General features: G+C 53.7%; 9 protein-coding genes across 9 annotated transcripts; 6 read left to right on the top strand and 3 right to left on the bottom strand.

Annotated features, from left to right (window-relative positions):
* Window positions 1–1204: 1204 nt before the first annotated feature.
* Window positions 1205–2075, top strand: D7B24_005726 (uncharacterized protein; the record flags this gene model as incomplete). Its single annotated transcript, XM_028639875.1, has 2 exons — window positions 1205–1361; window positions 1429–2075. The coding sequence occupies 2 exons, from the start codon at window positions 1205–1207 to the stop codon at window positions 2073–2075; spliced, it is 804 nt and encodes a 267-aa protein (XP_028495802.1).
* Window positions 2076–2615: 540 nt separating this feature from the next.
* D7B24_005725 (uncharacterized protein) lies at window positions 2616–3642 on the bottom strand (the record flags this gene model as incomplete). The annotated part of the gene is made up of 4 exons (XM_028639874.1): window positions 2616–2667; window positions 2721–3154; window positions 3216–3340; window positions 3522–3642. The coding sequence occupies 4 exons, from the start codon at window positions 3640–3642 to the stop codon at window positions 2616–2618; spliced, it is 732 nt and encodes a 243-aa protein (XP_028495801.1).
* An 809-nt stretch (window positions 3643–4451) lies between these two features.
* On the top strand, window positions 4452–6245 carry KDELR3 (ER lumen protein-retaining receptor 3; the record flags this gene model as incomplete). Its single annotated transcript, XM_028639873.1, has 5 exons — window positions 4452–4484; window positions 5000–5029; window positions 5089–5173; window positions 5232–5506; window positions 5559–6245. The coding sequence occupies 5 exons, from the start codon at window positions 4452–4454 to the stop codon at window positions 6243–6245; spliced, it is 1110 nt and encodes a 369-aa protein (XP_028495800.1).
* An 891-nt stretch (window positions 6246–7136) lies between these two features.
* On the top strand, window positions 7137–9202 carry D7B24_005723 (uncharacterized protein; the record flags this gene model as incomplete). The annotated part of the gene is made up of 5 exons (XM_028639872.1): window positions 7137–7143; window positions 7200–7239; window positions 7294–8683; window positions 8734–8904; window positions 8963–9202. The coding sequence occupies 5 exons, from the start codon at window positions 7137–7139 to the stop codon at window positions 9200–9202; spliced, it is 1848 nt and encodes a 615-aa protein (XP_028495799.1).
* Window positions 9203–10023: 821 nt separating this feature from the next.
* Window positions 10024–10258, top strand: D7B24_005722 (uncharacterized protein; the record flags this gene model as incomplete). The annotated part of the gene is made up of 2 exons (XM_028639871.1): window positions 10024–10098; window positions 10154–10258. The coding sequence occupies 2 exons, from the start codon at window positions 10024–10026 to the stop codon at window positions 10256–10258; spliced, it is 180 nt and encodes a 59-aa protein (XP_028495798.1).
* A 970-nt stretch (window positions 10259–11228) lies between these two features.
* Window positions 11229–12198, bottom strand: D7B24_005721 (uncharacterized protein; the record flags this gene model as incomplete). Its single annotated transcript, XM_028639870.1, has 2 exons — window positions 11229–11651; window positions 11710–12198. 2 exons carry the CDS (start codon window positions 12196–12198, stop codon window positions 11229–11231), a joined length of 912 nt encoding a protein of 303 aa, XP_028495797.1.
* Window positions 12199–13234: 1036 nt separating this feature from the next.
* Window positions 13235–13941, bottom strand: D7B24_005720 (uncharacterized protein; the record flags this gene model as incomplete). Its single annotated transcript, XM_028639869.1, has 3 exons — window positions 13235–13303; window positions 13366–13604; window positions 13767–13941. The coding sequence occupies 3 exons, from the start codon at window positions 13939–13941 to the stop codon at window positions 13235–13237; spliced, it is 483 nt and encodes a 160-aa protein (XP_028495796.1).
* A 577-nt stretch (window positions 13942–14518) lies between these two features.
* On the top strand, window positions 14519–19117 carry D7B24_005719 (uncharacterized protein; the record flags this gene model as incomplete). Its single annotated transcript, XM_028639868.1, has 5 exons — window positions 14519–14734; window positions 14789–16491; window positions 16563–16685; window positions 16762–18401; window positions 18456–19117. The coding sequence occupies 5 exons, from the start codon at window positions 14519–14521 to the stop codon at window positions 19115–19117; spliced, it is 4344 nt and encodes a 1447-aa protein (XP_028495795.1).
* A 1141-nt stretch (window positions 19118–20258) lies between these two features.
* D7B24_005718 (uncharacterized protein) lies at window positions 20259–22892 on the top strand (the record flags this gene model as incomplete). Its single annotated transcript, XM_028639867.1, has 3 exons — window positions 20259–20515; window positions 20573–20821; window positions 20876–22892. The coding sequence occupies 3 exons, from the start codon at window positions 20259–20261 to the stop codon at window positions 22890–22892; spliced, it is 2523 nt and encodes an 840-aa protein (XP_028495794.1).
* Window positions 22893–22939: the final 47 nt, after the last annotated feature.

Raw genomic sequence — 22939 nt, 5'->3', positions numbered from 1 at the left:
AGTTGTCACAAGCCTTCCGTGAGGCACCTAAGGTACAGGTAGGGGTAGGTGACGTGAGTGGACCACTTCCACGTATACATCAGCTATCCAAGGTTTTGCTGGTCCGAAGCAGAAACTGCATAGTACCCTTGCCGTATCGGCTCGTGTAGTGTTTGCATTAGATATCGTTCTTCTAAGCGACAATTGTCGCGCCTTGAATCTCTGGTTCTCTCGCAAAATGAGCGAAGACTCACTTGAAGCAGCGTCGCCGCACAATACCTTCGACGTGAGGCCCAAGTGTACTTCTCAACACAAATTCCATCTCAGCTACACTGTTCTCAAGATCGTGCTCGCCTTGTATCGGGGGTTCCAGGCCAGTCACGTCCATCCTGTCCAGAGACTCCCCTTGCCGGCTGTACGGGTATCAAGAATTAACTAAGCAAAAGCTTTCTAAGACGAAATAATTAAAGCTGCTGAATTTCAGGCTTACACGGGAATCTCTACCACTATCTGAAAATCGAGCGTGCACAGACTGTTGGCGTGTCATTGTACCTTACCTTATTGAGTCTTCAACGATCAGATCAGCCAGTAAATGGCTCTAGCGCTGAGAGGCCAGTCGGCCAGTGGGAAAGGGTGTCTCAGCCCCACTCTCACTGCATCGCACCACTCAACATGAGGGCCACTGATGCAGCCCGTGCTTGGTCTGCCCCCAGAACTGCATCCGACCAGTCCAACAATTGATTCCCTGGTACATTAGTAACATTCCCAGGGCGGCGGTCCCCATCCTCACCACCCTCACAATAGCCTTGGGACATCTACTCCTCGGCAATAACTCTAGGCCTCTCGTAGCCGCTCGCGTCACATCGCTGTCGCCTCCCATATCTCTGTCGATTTTCGCATCTTATATGGTCAGACTTTCACGACTATGATCATCTTTTAATCGTCCGCCCGACTTTTGAATCCTGTGGTTTCGTCATTCCATTCCACGGACCCTTCAACTCTTCCCACTTCACCCCGCGCTGCGGGACGATTTCACGAGCCACGAGATCTATCCTCCCGTCAATCCGTGCCACCTCGGCACCTCAAGCTACATTGAATCGCTCATTTCCCCTTTCTTAGTCGGATACTTCGGATACCATTTACAGGACGTCTATATACAACCCAACACAGATCTTGTTCCCAATCTTTTGGACAATCTGGATCGATCCGTCACCGAAAATATAATATGAGACTCCGAAAGGCAGCGCGCGTTATCCTCGTCGGTGCGCCAGGCGTTGGCAAGGGCACCCAGTCCGAGAGACTTCTACATCGCTTTCCCCAACTTCAGTCCATCAGCACGGGCGATCTACTTCGAAGCAATGTCACTGCCCGGACGGCTCTTGGTATGTTGCGAAGTCACTCGCCTGACTGTGCCTCGGTGTCGCGCCAACTAACTTACCCTTTCAACAGGAATTCGAGTCGAGAAGACAATGAAGACCGGCGGCCTCGTCGCTGACGACCTTATCATGCGCTTGATCTCGAACGAACTGTACAAGAATGGTTGGCTGCGTCCCAACGAAGCCAAGCATAATGTCATGACCCTGGCCGCCAGCACAGCCACTGCTGGGGATTTCCCCGACGCCCACGACGAATACGTTACCACGGCTGCTCTGGATGCACACGGCCCCCCTGAGGCCTCGGAGGACCCTGATGCCTCCTTCATTCTGGATGGGTTCCCGAGGACTGCCGCGCAAGCCGTGACATGCGACAAGATCATTCCAATCAATCTTGTCGTGTCTCTCCAGACCCCCTTCGACGTGATCATGCAGCGCATCGCCGGCCGCTGGGTTCATGAGCCCTCGGGCCGTGTCTACAATACCACCTTCCATCCGCCCAAGGTGGCCGGCATTGATGACATCACCGGCGAACCTCTAATGCAACGACCCGACGATACTGAGGAGGTCTACCGTGAGCGGTTCCGAAAGTTCCAGCAGACAAGCGAGCCCCTCTTGGAGCACTACGCCAAGAAGGGCGTCTTATGGGAAGTCGAGGGTATGAGCAGTGATGAGATCAGCCCCAAGTTGTATAAAGAGTTCGAGAAACGATTTGCGGCTTGAAAAAGCCTTCTGTATTCTTCTCTTTTTTCTGTATATACGTTATACCTTTGGGAGTCTGACGGCCGGGCACGCTCGAGACCGGCGACTACTACCATGTCCTGGTGGGACATGGGCTCGGGGATAATGGGGGAGCAGGTTAGGGGTTTGGGGCAGACTCTTCTGCGACGGCGTTGATCCTATTTCGGAGCGTGTTCTCTCTCTAGTGTGTAGAACGGCGTGAAGCTGTTCATAGGTGACGCACAACAGGCACGAGTCTTCTGCAAGCGTGGAATATACGGTTTGGAAACACCTTGGCTCACTTCATGGCGGCATTTCTCTCACCTTGTAAAGGCTAGGACACAACTGGAGGATGATGAGGCATGAGGAACTCCGTGAGTTGGCTTGCATGAGGTAGTTGGCGGGTGCGAGGCTGACAGCGATCCGTAACACGAACAGACTGGGCGAACGCATGATAGCATTCCATGTCCTTAAACTTGCATTCGCTTTGCACAGACAGCCATGCTGGATGCGTTAACAAACGTAGTAGATTTTGATTTGCCATTAGAGCTCTCCAGTAGGCACCCACTCCATTTTGTCCTCATCGAAATGGTGGCTGTGGTGGTTGTTAGAAACATGTGGACGTGTAACTGTTCGGCAGGGTCTTACTTATTGATTTCCTTGTCCGACAAGGATTCCTTGCCATATTCGGATATCAGAAAGTCCTTGTACTTGTAAGGAATTTTTGCCTTAACACCCTCAAAGGTCGTCTCCAGCAGTGGTAACAGATAGGTGTCCCGAAACAGGTGACCGTCCTTGCCTACCAACACACCCTCACCTTCCCCGTATGTGACATTGTACCTTGCGGTGGTAATGTCGATGAATAGGCCATGTTCCATATCGATCCATCTCGCGTCTATCGAGTTCAGGCCCTTTCCCTTGTCTCGAACCAGGTAGTGAGGGTTGATGTCCAACAGAAAGGAGCGACCCTCTGGAATAGCCGGGTACTCGTAGTAGTAGGTTGTCATGTTGTAGTACGCGGCAAGTAGAAACATACTGGGCTCGGAGACCATGACATCGGCATCATCGTCCCATGGCATCACCTTTTTCGGCGTTAGCTGATTTCAAGAGCACATAGGATTATCTGGGAGTCTAGGCGGTTACCCTCTTGTTCCACCACCACCCCAGAAGACTTCCATGCATGAGCCATGTCTCGATGCCAATGCTCTCAAAGGTGGCCAGATAAGTCTGTATCAGGACTCTCAACGCCTCTCGTCGGAGTTTCTCATCTGTGATCCGCTTTGTCGCGAACCTGCCATCATAGTGTGCACTGAAGCTTCCAGTCCATTCCACGATTAGCTACGCAGATCACCGGGGGTTTTGCATTGGGCACCTTACCTAGACTCAACTACGATAGAGTAAGAACTAATTCTCGGAGGGCTGAGGAACATACAGACTATGAAAACTTACCAAAGTACTTGCCAATTTGGGCCTGACGACGATGGAGACTCTCGTCGGCCGCAATCGCGATAGGAACACTTCCCAGGGCCAACCACGCTGACAGCGCGATAGGGAGCCGACCGAGCCTCATTGTAGACGAAATGGGCTATATTGAACACCAACTTGGCGCACAATGTCGCTTTCAGAACTTGAGCTTGAGACTACGCGTCTTTATAGGATCGATGCCGACCCAGAAGACGCGTGACGGATCGTCATCAGTATTATTTGCGGGTCAGACATTGACGGATTGCGGAGAGAGGGTTGGCAGCGAACACGGCAGGGATCACTCTGACCGTTCATAGCCTGATCCCGCTCCATCCTCTCCGGTCCTCTCCTACTACCTGCCTTGTACCTGGAACGGGTCGTCCATGCCAAGTCTGTTGCCGTTCACCATACTAACGAGTTGCCAAGGCCAAGGCAATTCTGATGGCCGCTATCATCAAATTACCGGGTTCACCTGCTATTAAATGTATTCATCTATAGATGAATACATCTACATGTACTATGGAAAAGACATGGAGTCACTACTGTGGGCATTGTAAGCTTAATTGTTCGGGCGTGGGGCCGAATGAACAAGCTCAGGCATCATTGGCATTGTTGGCGACACAAGGGTGGTAGGCGTGAGTGTTCGCAATTTTTAGTGGAGAATCCATCATACTTTAGCTTGTTCGAGACGGAAACCTGTGTGTATACTTGCGAATGCGAGGACCTGAAGCATGAGATCAAGGCCATGCAGGGCGGCTTCATGTGGAGCTATTCCGAGGTGGTAGGGGTGCGGATACGTCGGGTTATCGTCTTTGACACTCGAGCTACGAAGGAAGGGCACTGATACTCAAGAGCGCCTACGGCTACGTACCAAGGCGCAGGAGCGGGGAATGACAGAATATGCCCTTGCACCTTATGGGGCGCAGCGCTGGGGCCGCTGTTCACACAGTAGGAGGTTGTTCAACCTGTCTGGGGTGCACTGTGATGAGGTGGCCTAGCCACCTCAAGAGGCGCCACATCCCCTGGATTGAGAGGTGGGAGTTCATTCCTCTGAGAGGTACCCCTAGAACGGATAGCTGTTGGTGGGTACTGTCATCGATAAGGCCACCCAAGCTTGTCGCCCAGGTGGCCGTCCACGGAGAGGGGAGACTCTGGCCCAAGCCACCCAGCCGTGCCTGGGACAACTCAACCGCATTACGCAACACAAGGTAGCTAAGGTATCTTGACTGCCTACATCCCTCTAGGCAGCCTCGATTCAAACGACCGCAACGAAATCTACGATTGCGACGATTACACGAACGACGAGTACAAAGAACACGGCGGGTTCGTTAGCTGTATCGGTCTACTTTCCTAGATCATACTCCTGCGGCGCACCGCATCGTGTGATGTGACCGTGGCCATTTGTTTCGCAATCGTAACCTCAAACTACACCCATTGAAAGTCGACTCCGTGTTCTCATCAAGCTTCCGACATACGAAATGACAGCTTGGAACGTGAGTAGAGACTTGGCCGATGCGAACACCATAGTGTGGCTAGTCTGATGCGTGCCTAGGTATTCCGATTGCTGGGAGACTGCTCCCACCTTGCCTCGAAATGCATCCTCCTCTTCTCGATCCATCGCAACAGGAGTGCTGAAGGTACACTGCTATTGATCCGATGCCGACTAAGCTAGAGCATACTGACAATTATATTCAGGTGTCTCCCTCATTACCCAGGTGCTGTATGCCCTGGTCTTTTGTACGAGATATACCGACTTCTTCTCCGAACAAGTGCTTTGGAACCGCTTCTTCAAGGCCTTCTACATTCTCTCGTCGTTTTACACTATTGGGATAATGCAGTGGATCTATCCCCGATCCAGGGAGCGCGAGATGGCCTGGAAGGTTGGCGCTGGCGCCCTCGGCGGCGCTCTGCTCCTCTCCCCCTTCGCCATGCTTATCCTTGAGCCAAAGTCGCACTGGAGCATGTTTGTGGTATGTGTGTCCCCATGGCTTGTGGCAGCAAGCAATTAACACCTACCGATAGTGGATTTGGGATTTCTCGCAGATCCTCGAGTCTGTCTGCATCCTACCCCAGCTCCTCCTTTTGCGTCAGACTACCGTACCGACCGTTATCGACTCGTTCTACCTTGTCGCCCTGGGCTCCTATCGGGCTCTTTACCTTGTTGGATGGATTAGTCGGGAACTCGATTTGTCGGACAAGCCCCCCAATGCTGTTTCGGTCGTCTTCGGCATCGTGCAGACAGCGCTCTATGTCGACTTTGCTTGGGTCTACTACACGCGCCAACGGGTCAAGCTTCGCAATGGTGGTGTTGTCGATGCCGACGACCTCAACCGTGGCTGGTTCCTCCATAGAATCTTTGGCAAGCCCAGCAACCAAGACTATGGCGAGGAAGATGAGGAGAGCGCCCCTGCGCTTGGTCGTCACGAAAGCCGACGTGGTGGTAGCCGGTCCAAGTGGGGAGCGAGGGGCATCTCCGTCAGTGCTGATGATGGTGTGCTAGAAGCTGAGCGCGGGGAGAGGGCAGAGTATGATGGCGGCATCGTCGATCCCGATGCCAAGATGCAAGACCCTGATGAGCTTGCCAAGGTGCTCGACGATGACGACGACGATGATACTCCCGCTGCCTCGTCGAGCGCCAGTCACAACAGCAACAATCGAGGCGGATCCCCAAGTGGAGTCCAGGGTGGCCAAGAGTGGCGGGACAACTGAGGGGTGGAATCCGAGTGGCAGCGAAACGGAAGCCTGGCAGGGCCCGCGAAAGAGATTCTCGGCTCTCGCAGATGTGCGTGTTCTCATGATGTGTTCTGATTCTGCGTCTCAGTCGTAGGTACAGGGGGGTTCGCGTGCTCTCTACCCAATCCTCTGTGGGAGGCTACATGCGCAATCTATTCCACGGTATTCCATAGCGGGTCTACCTTTTTCCTTACTCTTGTTCAACAATTCATGTACACATAAAACAAGCGATGAGAATTACTTGTCATGCCACTATATTGCAGTTTCTACGGTATCGCATCTTACAAGCTTTGAGTCAGCTACTAACGGCACCTCGACATGCTTATAGGGTACTGGTTGTATAGACTTGCGAAACAAAATCACACCAAGAGAGCCTAATGGTTCACTTTCGAGGCCCTTTGAAGGTCTATTCTGACGGCATGCTTGACGTCAACCTGCTTCAGAACTGTCTGTTCATCTATCAGGCTGTAATGCCGATTTATCGCTAACGCTCTTGTTTGAGACTATCTATGGCATGTTGAGTTGTCCGATGTGCAGGGCGTGTTAAGACACAAGTTCTGCATGTAATATTGGGGAATTCGTTTCCTTGCATGACTTGAAGTAGCAGCTTCCCACGAATGTGCGGGGCGTTCTGGGGCAGCTCCGTGCTGTTGTGGTCTGTACCAGTAGTTTCGGTAAGCTCGGTGTAGCCAAGGTGTTATCGGCGCGTCCCCCACTTCCGATGCGACGCGTCCCGTTCCTGAGCACTTGCTTCCAAGTCGACGCCCAACGACCCCTGTTCTATCTCGATTCGTCCAGGATCATGACCAAAATCTGAGATTCTTATTTCAGTGATCTTTTCATGTAGAATCTGAATTCGTTGTCACCATGGCTAGTAAGTTTACCGAGAAGGACACTCATGTTCATGGCTGACGCTCTCAACCTCGATAGCACGCGCTGAGCGCATGCAGCAGCGCATTCGTGGTGCCGGGTACGTCCCGGCCTGGACCAGATTTTTCTCTAGGGATTGCTGACGTGTAAAAAGACATGGACAAGTCGAAGAAGTGTCCTTCCAGCTAATGCTCAGTGACGAGACAACATCGACAGTCGCACCAACGAGCCCAGAGAACCCTCCCGCACCGACCCCGCCCGTTCAAGCAACAAGGTCAACGCCCAACACATCCGCGAAGCGAAAGCGACTCGGAACAAGCTCTGAGAGGCAAGATGATCGCTCCAAAGCCAGCACAGAGAAGCTTGCCATCACTGCCCGCGAAGAGCCGGCAGATGCGACGCCAGTTCCAAGAATTGCGACGCCAGAAGCTACTGCGCCTGTCGACGAACTCGATGGGCCGGTTTCTCAGCAGCCAGAAAGGATTTCGTCAGCAGGGCTACGCGCGTCGAGAACATCAACCCGCCGCGAAGAGATAGAAGAAAGCCCGGCAACAGCACCAGCCACCAGCAAGCGACATAACGGAACCGCCGAGGTGATTCTCAGTTCAGGCATAAAGCTGCAGCAAATACTCGACACAGTGGTAGACGACGACGCTGATGCGGACCCTCTGTCATCCCCTCTAGTGGAAAGGCTACGACGGACATCTGGTAGCATTACACGAAAGACACGAACTCCGAGCAAGCGGCGAAGCCCTCTTAGCGCTGGGTCTGAAGCAGCGCAGGCCGACGCGCGGTCGCCAGAAATATCATCTCCGCAATTGGGAACATCACCCATCGTACAATCTGGGCCTTCCCCGGAGCTCTCATCCCGCATTCTGCCTGAAGAGGAAGTTGAAACACAGCCGGCTGTCGTTGAAGAGGAGGAACAGCACAATGAAGAAGACAATCTAGCGAAAGAGGTCTCGAACCAGGAGGCAGCTAAACGGCTCGGGGGGAAACGTTCTCGCCGTTTGGTGCGAGATCCATCTCCGGAGTCCGCGACTGCCGTCGAGCAGGACAAGCACATCGAAGAGGTGTCACCGGAGGAGCCAGTACTCAAACGCCGAAGAACAACGGTCAAGGCTAGTCCCGCAAAGCAGAGGCAAGGCCGGAAGAAGAAGATCTCGGTGACATCAACATCGGAACCTGCAAAGGCACAGCCTAAAATTACCGCCAAGGCCCGCCAACCCAAGGCGGTGGACAGCCCAGACGAAGGTGTCTTTGAGATTCCAGTACAGCGTTTCACGAAGAGGGGCCGACCGGCCGAAGGCGAGGATCCCGACTTTGACCTTATCAGTGCCGACATCCCGTTTTCAAAACGGTCCGGTGTGAATACGATTGATGTTCTCGCTCAGATGTGCGATGAACTCATCCAAACTAGCCTTAATACTCTGCGTGACGGTGTGCAACGTGCCCCGGATGCATCCGCAAAGAAAGAACTTCGCATCAAGACTCGCGCACTAGAGGCATTCCAGGCGGAGCTGGAGCACAGGTTTCTCGGACATGTAGGGAAGCCTCGAACCCGTTTGGCCCAGCAATACTGACAACTGGCAAGACTATCCAGGTCGACCACATGCATGCTCTTCGCGGCCGTATACGGCGCGAACAGGCTGAGAAGACGTCGCTGCGAGACGAGATTATGCGCCTCCGGGCAGAACGAGAACAAGTCGCTGTTCGCAAAGAAGCTGTCAGATCTAAACACGAAAAAGCGAGAAGTGAGGCATTGGTAAGTCATAGGACCATGAAGCTGCAGAGGGAAAAGCGTGGCTAATGGGATGTAATAGCACCAACTCGGTACCTCTACAGCCATGCACGATATTGATCTCGCCGTAGAGCGTGGTCGTGGCGCCGACGACTTGTCGCCGGCGGCTGAGAAGAAAGCCAATCTGGCAAACCTTGAGCTCCTTATTTCCAGAATAACCGACCAAGCATGCACCAAGAGTGATGTTGGCGGCACAGCTCGACAATTGAGGGACTTCAATGCCTTTCTCGAAAGAGCGGCATTGGCTTTGGAAAACAGATGATGAAACTGATGGCATCAATCGGTATGGCTGTGAGAATCCTGGAGCCTGGACTAAGGGCGTGGGGCTGGGTGCTTCTGGCAAACCGGCACAGAATCTGCTGTGCATTCGGCGATTACGGCACTTCAAATTGACTCTGGATTCGAGGGTTCAGCCTCAATCTAGTGCCGGCCGGCACCCGAAAGGCCGCAGCCGCCCTTGTGTCTGCGCTTCGGTCCCAATCTGGACCGGTCCACCGTATAATGGAAGCGCGGTGTGGCTTTCGTGGAGGTTGCGTCGTCAGCTAACACGTATACTTGATGCTCGTGCAACGCCATCCGGTTCTATCGGCAACTTTCAAACCAGCTGAGACTCGCAGAAAGTGCCATGATCGACTACGTCACCACAACTTGGGCATGGGATTGCTAGAATCGGTGCTGGACAAGGTGCCCCGTCCTGATCATCCACGTTCTTTCTCGTGAGAACTGGTCAGCCCCTATTAGCATACAGTGCCGTGTTGCCGGACAACGGCGCCAGAGCTATAGCCTCGAACCTTGCACGTGGGCTCAGGTATGATAATGCGGCCTCCAAGAGTCAAGCGCCACCAGAGGGAGGCAGCCAAAAAGAGAAAATAGCAAGGTTCGTTGGGTCATTGCCATCGACGCGGTCGAAGCTTGTTGTGGGTGCCTGAAGGTGGCAGCTGAATACATTTGAAGGATAAATGACCTTCCTACTGAGCCAAAACCATTCGTGTATTCTACATCGAAAAAGTCCGAAATTCCTCAGTGAAACCAAATAACGACACCTTCGTCGCCGATCGCAACTTTCACTACACCATCGACACCATGGCGACGCAAGACGCACCACAGCAGCAGGCCCCCATGGAAGCTTCCGCTGATGAGGTCATCAGCAGCCAGCCTGTATGTTTTACACCACTGTACACAGCGTGCTTCTCTGACACCATGTCCTTTACAGACTGCCGAGCCGCAGCCCGATGTCGAGCTGGGACTTCGTGGAGGAGAAGAGGCCGGTTGTGAACTTTGCTGCGGCCTCTGCGGCTGTGAGGAGTCCTGCTGTTAAACTCTAGAAGGGAATAGTAGCGAGACACAAACTCAAGAGCAAGAGAATTGAAGTGTTCATCAAAGGTTTTTAGCAAGAACTACATCACTGTCGTAAGATGCGTGATCAAAAGTGTAGTACCATCGTCGACGTCAGAGTCGGCACGTCGGTCTGTGTATCAGCGGACCCAGCGCACTGAAGACTGGATGGCTACTTGTGATGGCCCAGCCAGGCTCTCTATGGCAGGTCGCGGGGCTTTTTTGGCCAAAACTCTTTTCGATTTTTTGTTGGATCAAACTATCGTAGGTGTGTCATGTACTCCTCTTCCTAGGTACTTTCTATGTATATCACAAACACGAACTCAATCCTGGCCCTATCACGTCTATAGGCAGCGGCCATAGTAGCCATGTCACTTTTCCCATTTTGGGTACCTAGGTGCTTTACTTATTACAGTGAACTTACAGGCATGGCCGCTGTGGCCGTAGTGGGCCAAGTATAGTGGACTAGTTGGCTGCCCAAGCTTGTCCCAGCTAGTGACTAGGTAAGATACTAGTATTCTCTACGGTGCCTGATAACCTTCTGTTCCTATTCTTTGGGCTTGGCCATGGAAGACTTGCGAGCTGCCATGCTCTCTGCCTTTTGCCCTCTATCGTGCTGGGTCAATGCACACACTCCTGAGTTCTCAGCTCGACGACATTTGCCTCACGTAGAACGCAGGTGCCACCATGTCGAATCACTGAGGACGGGACGTAAATGTTAGCATGGGGCGCTATCGGTTGTACTGCTCCTTCGTTCGCTGCAAATTCTTGATCTACAATATTTTACAGGTCATACATTCCGAGTGTGTACAGATCGTGTCATGATGGTTGGCTCATGAGGGACTGAAGCTTTGTACAGCGAGACCTGTCTCCCACCGATTTCGCCAGCGACGGCCTGCTTACAGGTCTGGTGGGATGACCTTTCTGGACCCCAGGAGGTCTTCATCAACACCTTACCTGAACCGAAAGATATCCGTGACCTTCTCGGCGATGCTGGTCTGCCCCCCAGCTTCTCTCGCTTTGCGCGCCGCGGCCTGCTCATCCCATAACTTTTGGACGTCCTTAGCCACAGCCGCCTTCGCTTGAAAGTCAGCTCGCAGAGCCGCCTCTTCTGTCGCTCGCTCCGCTGCGGGCAATTTGTCGAGCTGCTCATCCCAGCTCTTGCGCAGCTCGGCGCCGGGCTCAATTGCATTCTCTGGTTTGGGGAAAACGTTCTTGAACTCTGGCGCCGGCAGGCCGCGCTCCTCTGCCCCCTTAATCGCCTTCTCTTGGTCGATCATCCGGACGTACAGGCTATCGGCGTGCATCTGGATGTCTTCATCGACATGCGCCGGCCGATCAACGATGGATTTGTAGCCAAGCGCTTTTAATAGTCTCTGTGGTAGACCGCAGTCAGTAGAGCGCAAACCTGAAAGGTGAGGACTAGAATCATACCGTTTGCATGGTATAGCACCTCTCGAACCGTTGTACTTGCTTTCGGCACATCTGTAGCCGGTCCTCCCAAGCACCGTTCTTCATGCAGTTGATCCACTCCTCCTGCTGTATGGCGCAATTTTCGAGTGCCGCGCGACCAAGGTTGTATTTTCGGTCCTTGTAACCCTCCAGCACATCCATAAGCTTCTCATGGTCGGTCTTGGACTCGGCCTCGATCTCGCCCTGTGGTTTGTACCCCTTCCAAAGGTGCGCGTAGCGGCCGTCTTGGAACAAGCTCTCTTTCGGTACAAGCGGTCTCACGGAGTCGTCGACTGGTGCCTGTGGTGCTGTGACTTCGGTAAAAGGCTTCGTCTCTGATGGCGTAGAGGAGGCTGTATTGTACTTGACAGGGGATTCTCGCTGTAGGAACTCGCGGACTTTGGGGTCGATGGATGCAAGAGGATCAGACGTCTTGGGCGCGTCCGTCCACCAGCCGTCTAGCCAGCCCATCTCGATTATGGTATGTGTTTTGCGTTTGAAAGATCGTTTGTTGGCGGTTGCTGGTTCGCGTCGCTCCGCTTCTCGCCGTAGCTCCGTACCTAGGTCTGCTGGTGGTTCTTTGGGTGGAAAGATTTCAATCGCCAATCAGCTACTGTTGAATCTGCAAATGCACTGTGAATCCACACACCACACTGTTCTTTAGCACTGTAGCCAGATAATCTTTGGATATTTCAATTATTGTTCGATTGACTAGGTTCACTTTCAATCTAAGTCTGTAGATGTCGGTTGTGAAGATTTGCGTACATTCACGTATTTTATAAGCTTGCCGTGTACGCCAGGACCCAAATATGGACCTATACTGGCAACTGTCAGCACAGTCGTCTTGTGGCTGAGGCTTGCATATAATTTCTGGAGCGTTTTTCTCCTCAAAGGATACTCGGCGCAAAAGATACAAAGATGGAGAAGATGTGTTGACAACGATATACGGACCTCGCCCTCCACGGAGAACGATGGAGTCGCGGTGAGTGATGCGCCATGCCGAGGCATTCATATTCCTTGAGACAAAAATTGGGTTGTACCACGGGAGAGCAGGTACATCTCAGAGTGTAGTCAAGGGTGGGGTGAAAAGGGGAGTATAGTCATGGGAACTGACTTCACATGCGTACTGGTCAAATATCCAGCCGCTACATCACACGAACAGACCGAGAGGGGCGAGACGAGGATGAACGAGCCGTCGTTTTGTCATTCCACGTCAAGCCAGATCGCCCTTTCCCCAAAAAAAGGAGTTGACCATGGCCTGGTGCGCGCGCTCGCACGCGACGCAGATCCGCCTCTCCCACCCTTTGGTCCTAGTCGTCAAACAATCCATAACCGTTGTGCCTCACATGTCGAAACCATCTTCCGTTGGTTTTGGCTGATCGAATTCTTTTGGTCTGATCTGCATCTATTGCACAAATCATGCGGATGCCGTTCCCTGGTGACCGCCCATCCGGTAGCGTAAAGCAGAACCCTCACCGCGTACACGCCGTAAATGCCAAAGAGCCGATTAGAACTTGCTGAACTTCTTGACCGCCTTGCCAGTTCGGGGAAGCACACGGAGGACGTTGAAGCGGACCTGCACTTTGTTAGCGTAGAGCCAGGCATCAGCCTGGCGGCTGCGTTCCAGTCGCAACATACAGTCTTGCTCAGAGGCCTGCACTGGCCAACGGTGACCTGGTCACCCTCCTCAACACGGAAAGCGGGGGAGACGTGGGCGGCGAGGTTCTTGTGGCGCTTCTCGTAACGGGCGTACTTGGGAATGAAGTGGAGGTACTCGCGGCGGATGATGAGAGTGCGGTGCATCTTCGTGGAGACAACGGTGCCGGTGAGGATACGGCCACGGATGGAGACCTGGCCGGTGAAGGGGCACTTCTTGTCTGAGAGACGCGTCCATGTTAGCATAGAGATTCAAACCAATTCCAGTGTGACCATGGCTCCTTTGCGCGCATTCATCTGCAAGAAACAGTGATTCGCTCGACGCTCCAAGCATGCTCCCCCTCGCGCTTCAAAATCTTTCCAAGTATCACGATCCGACGTACCGATGTAGGTGCCCTCAATGGCGGTCTTGGGGGTGCGGAAACCCAGACCGACGTCCTTGTACCATCGGCGGCCACCCTTTCCAGGGCGCGTGGACTTGGCCTTGGTCTTCTGGTTGAGGAAGATGCCCTGCTTCTGGAAGGCGCGCTCCGACTGGACGGTAAGTTCGGTAGCCATGTTGTCGGTAGTGATCGGTCACGGCTCTGTAGAAAGACAAGTCAGGACGGTGTCGACAGAGAGGGCGGTGGTTCGATCGATAGGTTGGTATGCTCGCGACACCTACCTGGCGGTCGTGGGGGAAGGTAATCACCTCAACTGGTTGTCGGCGGATTGATGGGCGTTGGGCGATGGACGATGATGCGGCTTACAACTTTTGCTGAGGTAGGCGACTGGGTTCGAGATCACAAGAATTAGGGCCTGTGGGTGGAAAATTTGGCGAGGGGCAAGCCACGGCTGCGCCACGTTTAGTTGGCCACATGGGGCTGGAGCATATCGATAGAGGTGGGGCATCCGGAAAAATCCGATGCCTCAGCAACGCGTGGACCTTGTTGACACCAGCAGGCGAGACAGCCAATCACGGGGCCTGTCAGATGTAAACATAGGAAACCCTTGTACATGCAGCCCACTTTGACTGAACATGGGCATGCGCGACACCATCATCACTAACATCGTCTCCCAATTGCACCTCGACGCGACTCGAATCCTCGTCACCAGAAGAAGCGCTTGCTGTCGCCTCATCCCTACAGCATTCAACATGTCTTCTTCCGGCGACGCGACAGTTCCAGCGACGCGCAGACTGCGCAAGTCTATTGGCGGCCAAATATCGTCAGTCAAGCCTACAGAGAAAGAGAACGTGACACTTGATCTTGGAAGCAGTTCTCTTGCTGCCAACCGGAAAAAGTCGCGAAGCAAGAGCATTGGGCCTGGCGGCCTGGACGTTCTGAAGAACGCCAACGGTAATCGAAGAGCCGTATGTGCCATGCCCCCTGTCGCGATATGAGTTGAAGATACTAAAATGTCACAGTCTCTTGCAGCCCCCTCACGACCGCCTCCCCGATCGATTCTCAAACCAGCAATCGCGCCACTTCCTGAAATCCCGCCCCTTAAGAGGCAAGGCTCAGGCCCTTCAAAGATTGACACGCCACCGAGCGTGCACGTTAGCCAGCAAGATGCATCCTCCGGCGCCAAAGTTGCGCTGCGAACAGAGGAAGAGCAACAGGCAAAGGCGCGACAGCGCGAAGAACGGGACCGAAGGGAAGCGCGCCGAAAGTCATTGGCGAATCGTAGAGTGTCCTTTGCAGCCGAAGCAACACTGCACACATTTCACGAAATCGACTTCATGCAAGAGGCATCCAGGGATTCATCGCGGCGCGCATCCTCAAAACCTAGCACCAACGACAAAGCTTCGAGCCGATCCAGAACGTCACAAGAGCAGGTTGACGGTTTGGTGCCAGAATCACCAGAAGACCAAAGGGACGCCCATCAGAGAAAACGAAGAAGAAGCTCTGCCCTCCCAGCCGCGAACTATGGCGACAACGATGATCCTACGATGGCATCGTCAATATACAGCTCCGACTCGGAGCCTGCCGATGCTGTGGAAGAAATTCAAGATGACGAACAAGAGGAGGACTCCAACTCTGATGATGACTCCGACGTGGACGACGGCACGATGATGACGGTCGAGGACCACGAGGTCACTGGCGCATCGGTCATGTCTGCCATGTCTGGTCGCTCAGGGTCGTCGACTGGCGACAGTGACACACTGGAAGAAGCACTTCGTATGGCAGCGCGCACGGCCGGCACCCAGAAACTGGGCCTCGACGACTCTGAGGGCGAAGAAGAAGTCATCCCATCATTTGGTTGGATCAAGAAGAACTCCGACAAGAGTGATGCTCCTCAAGCTGGAAAGCACGCAGGCCACGAGCCGCCATCGCCCCCGGCTGACGATGTTGACGAAGACGATGGCGCTATGGAGATGGACATGGAAATGACCCAAGCTGTGGGCGGCATCCTTCCCTCACCAGATGACGAACAAGACGACGGAGAGCTCGACATGTCCATGGATGTAACTCGCGCCATTGGCGGCATTTTATCGCAACCTAGGGACAAAACTGCCAATCCACACGAGCATGGGGAAGAAGGCGAGGAAACAATGCAAATGGACGAGACCATGGAAGTTACCAAAGCTCTCGGAGGTATTCTGAGGAGTGTGCCAGATCTCGAACCAGACGAGAATGAAGACATGTCAATGGAAATCACAACAGCCATCGGCGGCCTGATTCCGGCACGCAACACCAACCAGGCCACTGCCACTCGGCGTAGAACCATGACTTCGGCCAACAGCAAGAACCCGGATGACGACACCATGGACATGGATATGACCGTTGGTGTTGGTCGGATCTTGCCATCTGTGGCTGGGGCCCAAGGCCAGGACGACGGAAATGCTACAGTCGGCATGGATATGACCATTGGTGTTGGGCGTATCTTGCCAGCTGCCAGCAACGACGAAGACAACGTGGAACAAGACCAAACTATGGGCATGGACATGACTGTCGCCATGGGCAGTATTCTCAAGGGTCCTCATGTGCCAGAGTCCCGCAGTGAGGCTAAGAAGTTCATGGAAGAGGAGGTCGACAAGCCAGATTCGCCTTCAAAAGCCGGATCAATAGGTGTTCCCCCAAAATCGCCAGCACAACGGCTTGCCGCTTCAACCAAGCCAACAATAATGTCAGCTCCAGGAACTCCTGAGACAAATTCTTTCGGTGGCAGCGCTCTTCGACGCAGCTTGCCACGTCCAGGGACAGCAACGCCGCAATCCTCTCCTTTGAGAACCACTCCAAGCCCGCAGAAGTCGACCGCGCAGTCGCGAGCGAGAGCGAGGTCAAAATCGGCGTCGCCGACAAAAGCCACGCCGTCTCCATGTAAGCCAGTCTCATCACCTACGAGGACTCCGCAATCGCGAACGAAGCAGCTTGGCCGCTCGAGGCTACCAGACAGCAAGCCGGCGACCCCTTCGCCTGTGAAATCGGCCAAAAAGAACCTAGACGTTTTCCAGCAAGACCCCAGCACGGGAGCTAGGACGCCGTTGGTTGTTTTGACGCCACAGACGCGCCGTCTGTCCGGCGTGGGTGCTGACAGAGCTGGCTTGGGATCACCCAAGGTGGCTGCCATTTTCGACCGTCGGGAGTCGTTGAGTGATGCTACTCAGGCATTTGTGCCTGGCCAGAACCGTGGTGTTTCCTTCGCAAATCCCCGCGTCATGGAATTCGAAGTCGACAACGACCGCGAGGAGGAAGAGGAGAAGGAGAACCAACGTAAGATTCTTGAGCGCGAGGTTGACGGTCAAGACGACAGGGAGGCTACGCTCAACCTGAAAGAAATGATCCAAAGCATGAGCCCAATGAGGAAGCCCTTGAAGGGCCGTAAGAGTCTTCATGTCGGCAGCGCAAAAGGTCTTCTCGGCAAGCGACCATTTGAGTTATCAGATGACGAAGAAGCTGAAGCAGATGATGGTGTCAAAAGACTTAAGAATCACCAGGGGAGCCCGGTCAAGAACGTTAGGCTTCAACAGCCCCCCAGCAAAGCCGAGACAACTGGCCGACGATCGCTACGATCGTCTCAGAAGAGCCTTGAAGATTCAACACAGGAACATCAAACACCCACTCTGACGGCGCTGTCCTCGAGGAATGGTGGCAATGCCACGACCCCGAGAGGACAGACCCGGTTCAAAGACATCGAAGATGACACGGCGACCCATCTGATGGACTTTGAACGATCGCCCGTCAAAGATGAGTCGTCTTTGCAGACTGACCAGGGCGAAGATCGCATCCACCTCCAGGAATTTCTCAACATGACATCGATTCGCTTCATGGAATTGACGACAACGAAGCGGCGCCACACCCAGGCGCCCGAGGCCTTCAAGGATGGGCTGATTGACGACGAGGGCAACTTTCCTCTGGAGCGATGCGTCGTCGCCGGTGCCTGCACAGTTCCGATGCTGGAGCTTTACCAGCATTCCTGCCGTGAACTCAAGAAATACATTTCCGAAGGACGGAGGATTGTTCGCGAGATTGAAACAGAGACTTTTGAAGACAACCCGCCACTGTTCCGAGAGTACATGTCTGCGACACCAGAGATCAAGAATGTGCTTGACAACCAATTCAAGAATGGCAAGTCGCATGCCCGACTTGAGAGCAAGGCGATGTGGTATGCCTGGCGTACGGCGCTCCAGGAGGGTCTCAAGGAGGGCCTCATCAGAATAGCAGAAGGCATGGATGCCGACGACCAGGTGCTTGAGCAGCAACAGAAGCTCCTGTCTTCCATTCTTCCGAGCCTCATCTCTCGATTTGAGGTGCTCAACGAAGAGCGAATAAACCTCGAAGCTGTGGCACAGGAACTGGCCGACTGCGACCCATCCGAGCTCGAGGCTGTTCGATCCGAGCTCGCGGATGTCGATAGTGACATGGAGAAGAAGACTAAGCAGATTGTGCAACTCCGAGCGCAGCTTGAGGAATCAGAAGCAACTGTGGAGCAGCTCACTGCTCGCAAGCGGGCATGGCAAGAGGAGATTGAGGAGGCCGAGAAGATTCGCGAGGAATGTCGCGGCTGGTCGACCAGTGAGATCTCTACACTCAAGGGTTAGTTTTGGATGTTGCTCTCATAGCTATTCCTCATGCTAACCATATCCCCAGCTCGAGTTGATGCCATTGAAAAGCAGCACGGCTGGGCCATCTCCGGCATTGCCGACTCGACTGTCTCCATGACGTACCGACGAAGCATCGAACTTGTCTTTAACATATCTGCCTTCGGCAGCACCCAAGGCAAGAACTCGCAAATCGATCTTTGGTACATCGCGACCAACGGCGACGGTAGCCCGCGAACCTCTTCGGTGGAACAGGAATTCTTCGTGCAGTGCATCCGCGACCATGTGCGGGGTCTCCCGCAGAGCCGCACTAAGATTGTCGACTTGCTTCATGTGATCCGTGCGGCATGGGACAGAGCCGTCTCCACCTGCGACGACATCCGCCGCGTCAACATGACCTTTCCCACGTCCGTCACGCGCACCTCTGATTCTTCCATCTCCGTGTGCTCGTCGCTTCTGCTGACGGCCATTGAGACGAGAGTCGAGATTGTGCTTGGTCTGCGCGGTGTGAGCACCTCTGATGGACTCGACTTTGTCATCCAGCCTGACGCAAGAGTCGTATATGGAGAGACATTCAACACAGGCAAGATGGGAGAATTCCTTACCACGCACCTGGGTGAAAAGGTTGTTGACAGGCTGGCCGACTCCCCTTCGTGGAGCGATGTGGTCGTTGATCTTCATGAGCGGCTGATTGCCAGGGGCAGGAAGTAGACTTGGATGGAGCGTATGGTTCTGGACGGGATACCCTTTGATGAATTAATGACGGAAATAGTATTGCGTTTGAGGGGTTTTCGAGCGCGGCCGGGTCAAATCTCTTACGTTTCTGAACCTTCAACAGGAAGCAAGGCAGTTTATTCCGAATGCGTGCGCACGTGCACTTACCTGATGACATTCAACTTGACCATATGACCCTGACGTTCATGGTTCTGAGATCCCAGCAGCGAGGCTGACGTTGGTCAATTTATCAATCGCTCAGCTCCCTGACGACGACTTCGTACTGTGCATAATAAGCCCTGCCCTTCACACCCACAAGATTCCGGTTGCACACTCGCCACGACAGTCTATCGAGGAGCTGGCTAGGCTAAGTGGCCGAAAGTACTGCCTGCTCACATGATAGAAGCCCGCACCCTTTGCGAGCAGGCAGTATGAAGCTCAGAGTAGAGAAAATGTGTTCATTACTAGTACTCCATGCCATCCATCATGACAGAAATCAATGAACTCCATAGATGATGTTACACTCAAGACCAATGGATGAGGTTTATCAACGAACACCATGCTAAGAACATTTATTCAAAACTCGCAGGCATACAGTGGAATGACAAGGGAATTTGGTGGTAGCAAACAAAGGCGATATCGTATGCATAGCTCGGAACGGCGCGGGACATCTCGCTAGCCGCCGGAAGACCAAACGCCGCATAACCTCGTGCCAAATACTATCCCAGATCCTCAAGGCTCAGGAACATTTCATCCTACTCTCGCCTCGTGACTTCGTCGAGCCCATGACGGGACCCTTACCAGCCAGGCTACAATTGCACCTCCCCCCACGAAGGTAACCTAGTGAGAACCATTTGATAATATTCGCAGCTTGTAAGGCAACTTTTGGAAGCTTGGACCTACGAAGAAGCCATAAGGCTCACGACCGGAAGACATTGCGAAGGCTTGTAAAATTTCTCTTTCTCTCTGCTTTCAATACCACTTGTCCAAAACTTCTGATCGACTGCCAATTCCACAACGTCCTTCATCCACATCAGATATTCCATCAATCATTCACGAGTCTCTCATCAGGGGCCATCACTTCTCACTCTCCCGTTCTCATATCAATTCAATCCGAAGAACCATCGTGCTCTTTCCCATGATTTCTTACGCCCTCATCGCTGTGGCGACGGCATGCCTCGTCCTGATGAGCTCTTATCGCGAGATTCGCGAGATACATGGCTTTATCGTTTACATCGCTGTTGCCCTACTTTGTTGGGAGACCAAGTATCCACACCCATCCGCCATTACTGCAGATGCCGACATGTACTACGGAACTGGTCGTCATGTTGTGAGCACCAACTGGATGGTGATCGAGGATGAAGTTTCCATTATACAGAGTTGGCTCGATTTCTTGTACGTTACCGTCCTTCCAGCATCAGGGATAGAGATTTTGCTAAGTTTTCACAATAGAAGGAACAGGCATCCCTCATATGAAGGAGCCATCGATTCGACCTGGTATCTCCTGGAATCCGTGCTATCCTTGATGATTACTGCGACCCTTCCGGCTACATTGCTATGGTGCTTGCACCTGATCTTTGTATCATACCAAAGGATGAGGAACTGCTTAGCCGACATCATGGGACCCGTCTCGAACTGGCTTGCGACTCCAAACGAGTGGTCCGTCACTGGGACGCCCGGCGCTTATCCCCTGGTTGATCGGTACGCCTTCGACGAAAGGAATGGCTGTTAGGTATCCGCCGTTCTGCTCGCTAGGCCGATCGACAACCAAGAGCCTGGGGTCCAAGACGCCCTGGACGCAACAGCCGATCCTTCATCCTCCCATCACTCTCATACTATGAGCCCGGAGCAGGATAAGGAAAAGGTCACAGGTCCAGCTGTGCCCGATTACCCCTGCCCGTCAGCCCGAGAGCATGCTCTCAAGGTTGAGCTTTTGGAAATGACGTTGGAACGAAATATTGTCATGAGGGAGCTTGAGCAAGCCAACAAGGAGATGGAGGCGATGATGGCTCGGGAGGCACTTTCGAGTGCCGCTATACCCACCCTCGCCTTCTCCCCTGTCAGGCGTGTCGCGTCAATTGCCCCTCTCGCCCCGGTCGTCCAGCATATCCCGACTTTATCGGCATCGACGGCTGTAACCATGGCTATACTTCTTCCGGAGATTTGCTCCGATCCTGTTCTCAGTCTTGTTCCTCCCACGACGATTGTGGCCATTGTGCCCATCTCCCCTCCTCTTCCGGCTCCTACCGTCCCGGTGCCCGCCATTTCAAGCCTCGAAGAAATGCTTGTCATCTTCGACCAACCTAAATTCGACATATTCCGCGATAAGCCGAACCGAAGCTCTCCTTCCACGGACCATAACGACGAGGAAATGGATGACGCACCTCGGTGCGGCCTTGAAGAGCAGCCGGCTTTCGCCGCTAGTCTGATATGCGTGCCCGAGAAACATATTCCCGTTCAGATAAACGCGGAGATGGAGTCTGAGGTCTCGGTTACCGTCCCACAGCAGTCGATGATTCTGAAAACGGGGTTTTCACCCATTGTGGGGTATTCCACAATGGACGTCTACCAAAGTAAAGAGGCCAATATGAGCGAGGAAGTCTGCCGCAACGACACGCCTACTGCACTAGATGTCATGCAGCAAGACCATCTTCTAATATCACCTATACCTATACCGAGACTCTTCGAAGACACTCCCATTCATGCAGAGCCAGACCATGCTCAAATTACCCCTGTACATTTCATGGCACTTCTCGAGAACACTCCCACCCCTGCAGAGCCAGACCATCCCCAGACATCACCTTTGCCTATAACGGAACTCCTCGAGAACACTCCTATCCCTGGGGAGCCAAACCACCCTCAAACACCCCCTATACATTTGACGGCACTTCTGGAGAACACTCCCATCCCTGCAGAGCCAGATCGCCCTCAAATACCCCCTATACCTTTAACAACACTTCTTGAGAACACTCCCCACCCGACACAGCCAGAAATTCCAAGCCACGACATCAAAACGCAGGTTTCGGTCATTGAGGTTAGCGCGGGACAGGTCCCGGCCGGGCTGACCGTGGCGTCTCCAGAAGAAGTGCCTGAATCTCTTAGCCAAATGACCACAGTTGGCGAGTCCGTTAGCCAGCCTGAGATCGTACCAGGGATCACTGCTCCCATTCCTGCCACGACGGTCCCGGAGCCGAGCACAAAGTCAGAGCCGGGTATAGCGTCAGGATCTCCGAGGCCGCCTGCACCAGAAACTCCCGTTGGACCAAAGAAGCCATTACGTCGCAAACCAAAGGACCCGAACGCGATGTTCGTATCGAGGAATACTGTTGCAAAGCGGAAGGTGAACTTGGGTGCCGGCCGAAAGGTTGAGTACGAGAAAGAGGCAAAGTCCTCTCCGTCGACCGCCAACCCCCCTCCCCGTACCGCCCGGGACGAACTGCCCCCTTTGCCGGCCACGCCGCAGCCTTCTAATAACCGACCCCGCCCCCGACCACACGAAGACGAAGATGATCCGGACCGTGCTCGCAAAACGCCCGCCACCACGATCGCCGTCGTCATTCTATCTCCTCCTCAGCAGGGCCCAGCTGAGATAGCCCAGCGCCGTCTCTTTGCACCCCGAAAGAGTCGATTCACTGCCCAACAGGTCACTGGCGCTCACGCTGCGGAACTGGCTGGCCGGGAGCGGCTGGACGCGGCACTTGCCTCACGCCGTGCTGTAGAAGCGGAGAGAGAAGAAACGAAGGAGGGGTTTGACGAGAAGCTCAAGGACTAGGCTTCACTATGAGGGCGTTTCTGAGTCGTACGAGGGGGAAAGCCCTG

The sequence above is a fragment of the Verticillium nonalfalfae genome, assembly GCF_003724135.2.
Source record: "Verticillium nonalfalfae strain VnAa140/NRRL 66861 chromosome Unknown scaffold_37, whole genome shotgun sequence".
Classification (NCBI taxonomy): Eukaryota; Fungi; Ascomycota; class Sordariomycetes; order Glomerellales; family Plectosphaerellaceae; genus Verticillium; species Verticillium nonalfalfae.
The sequence above is the reverse complement of the archived record's forward strand: the minus strand, read 5'-3'. Positions and strand labels throughout refer to the sequence as shown.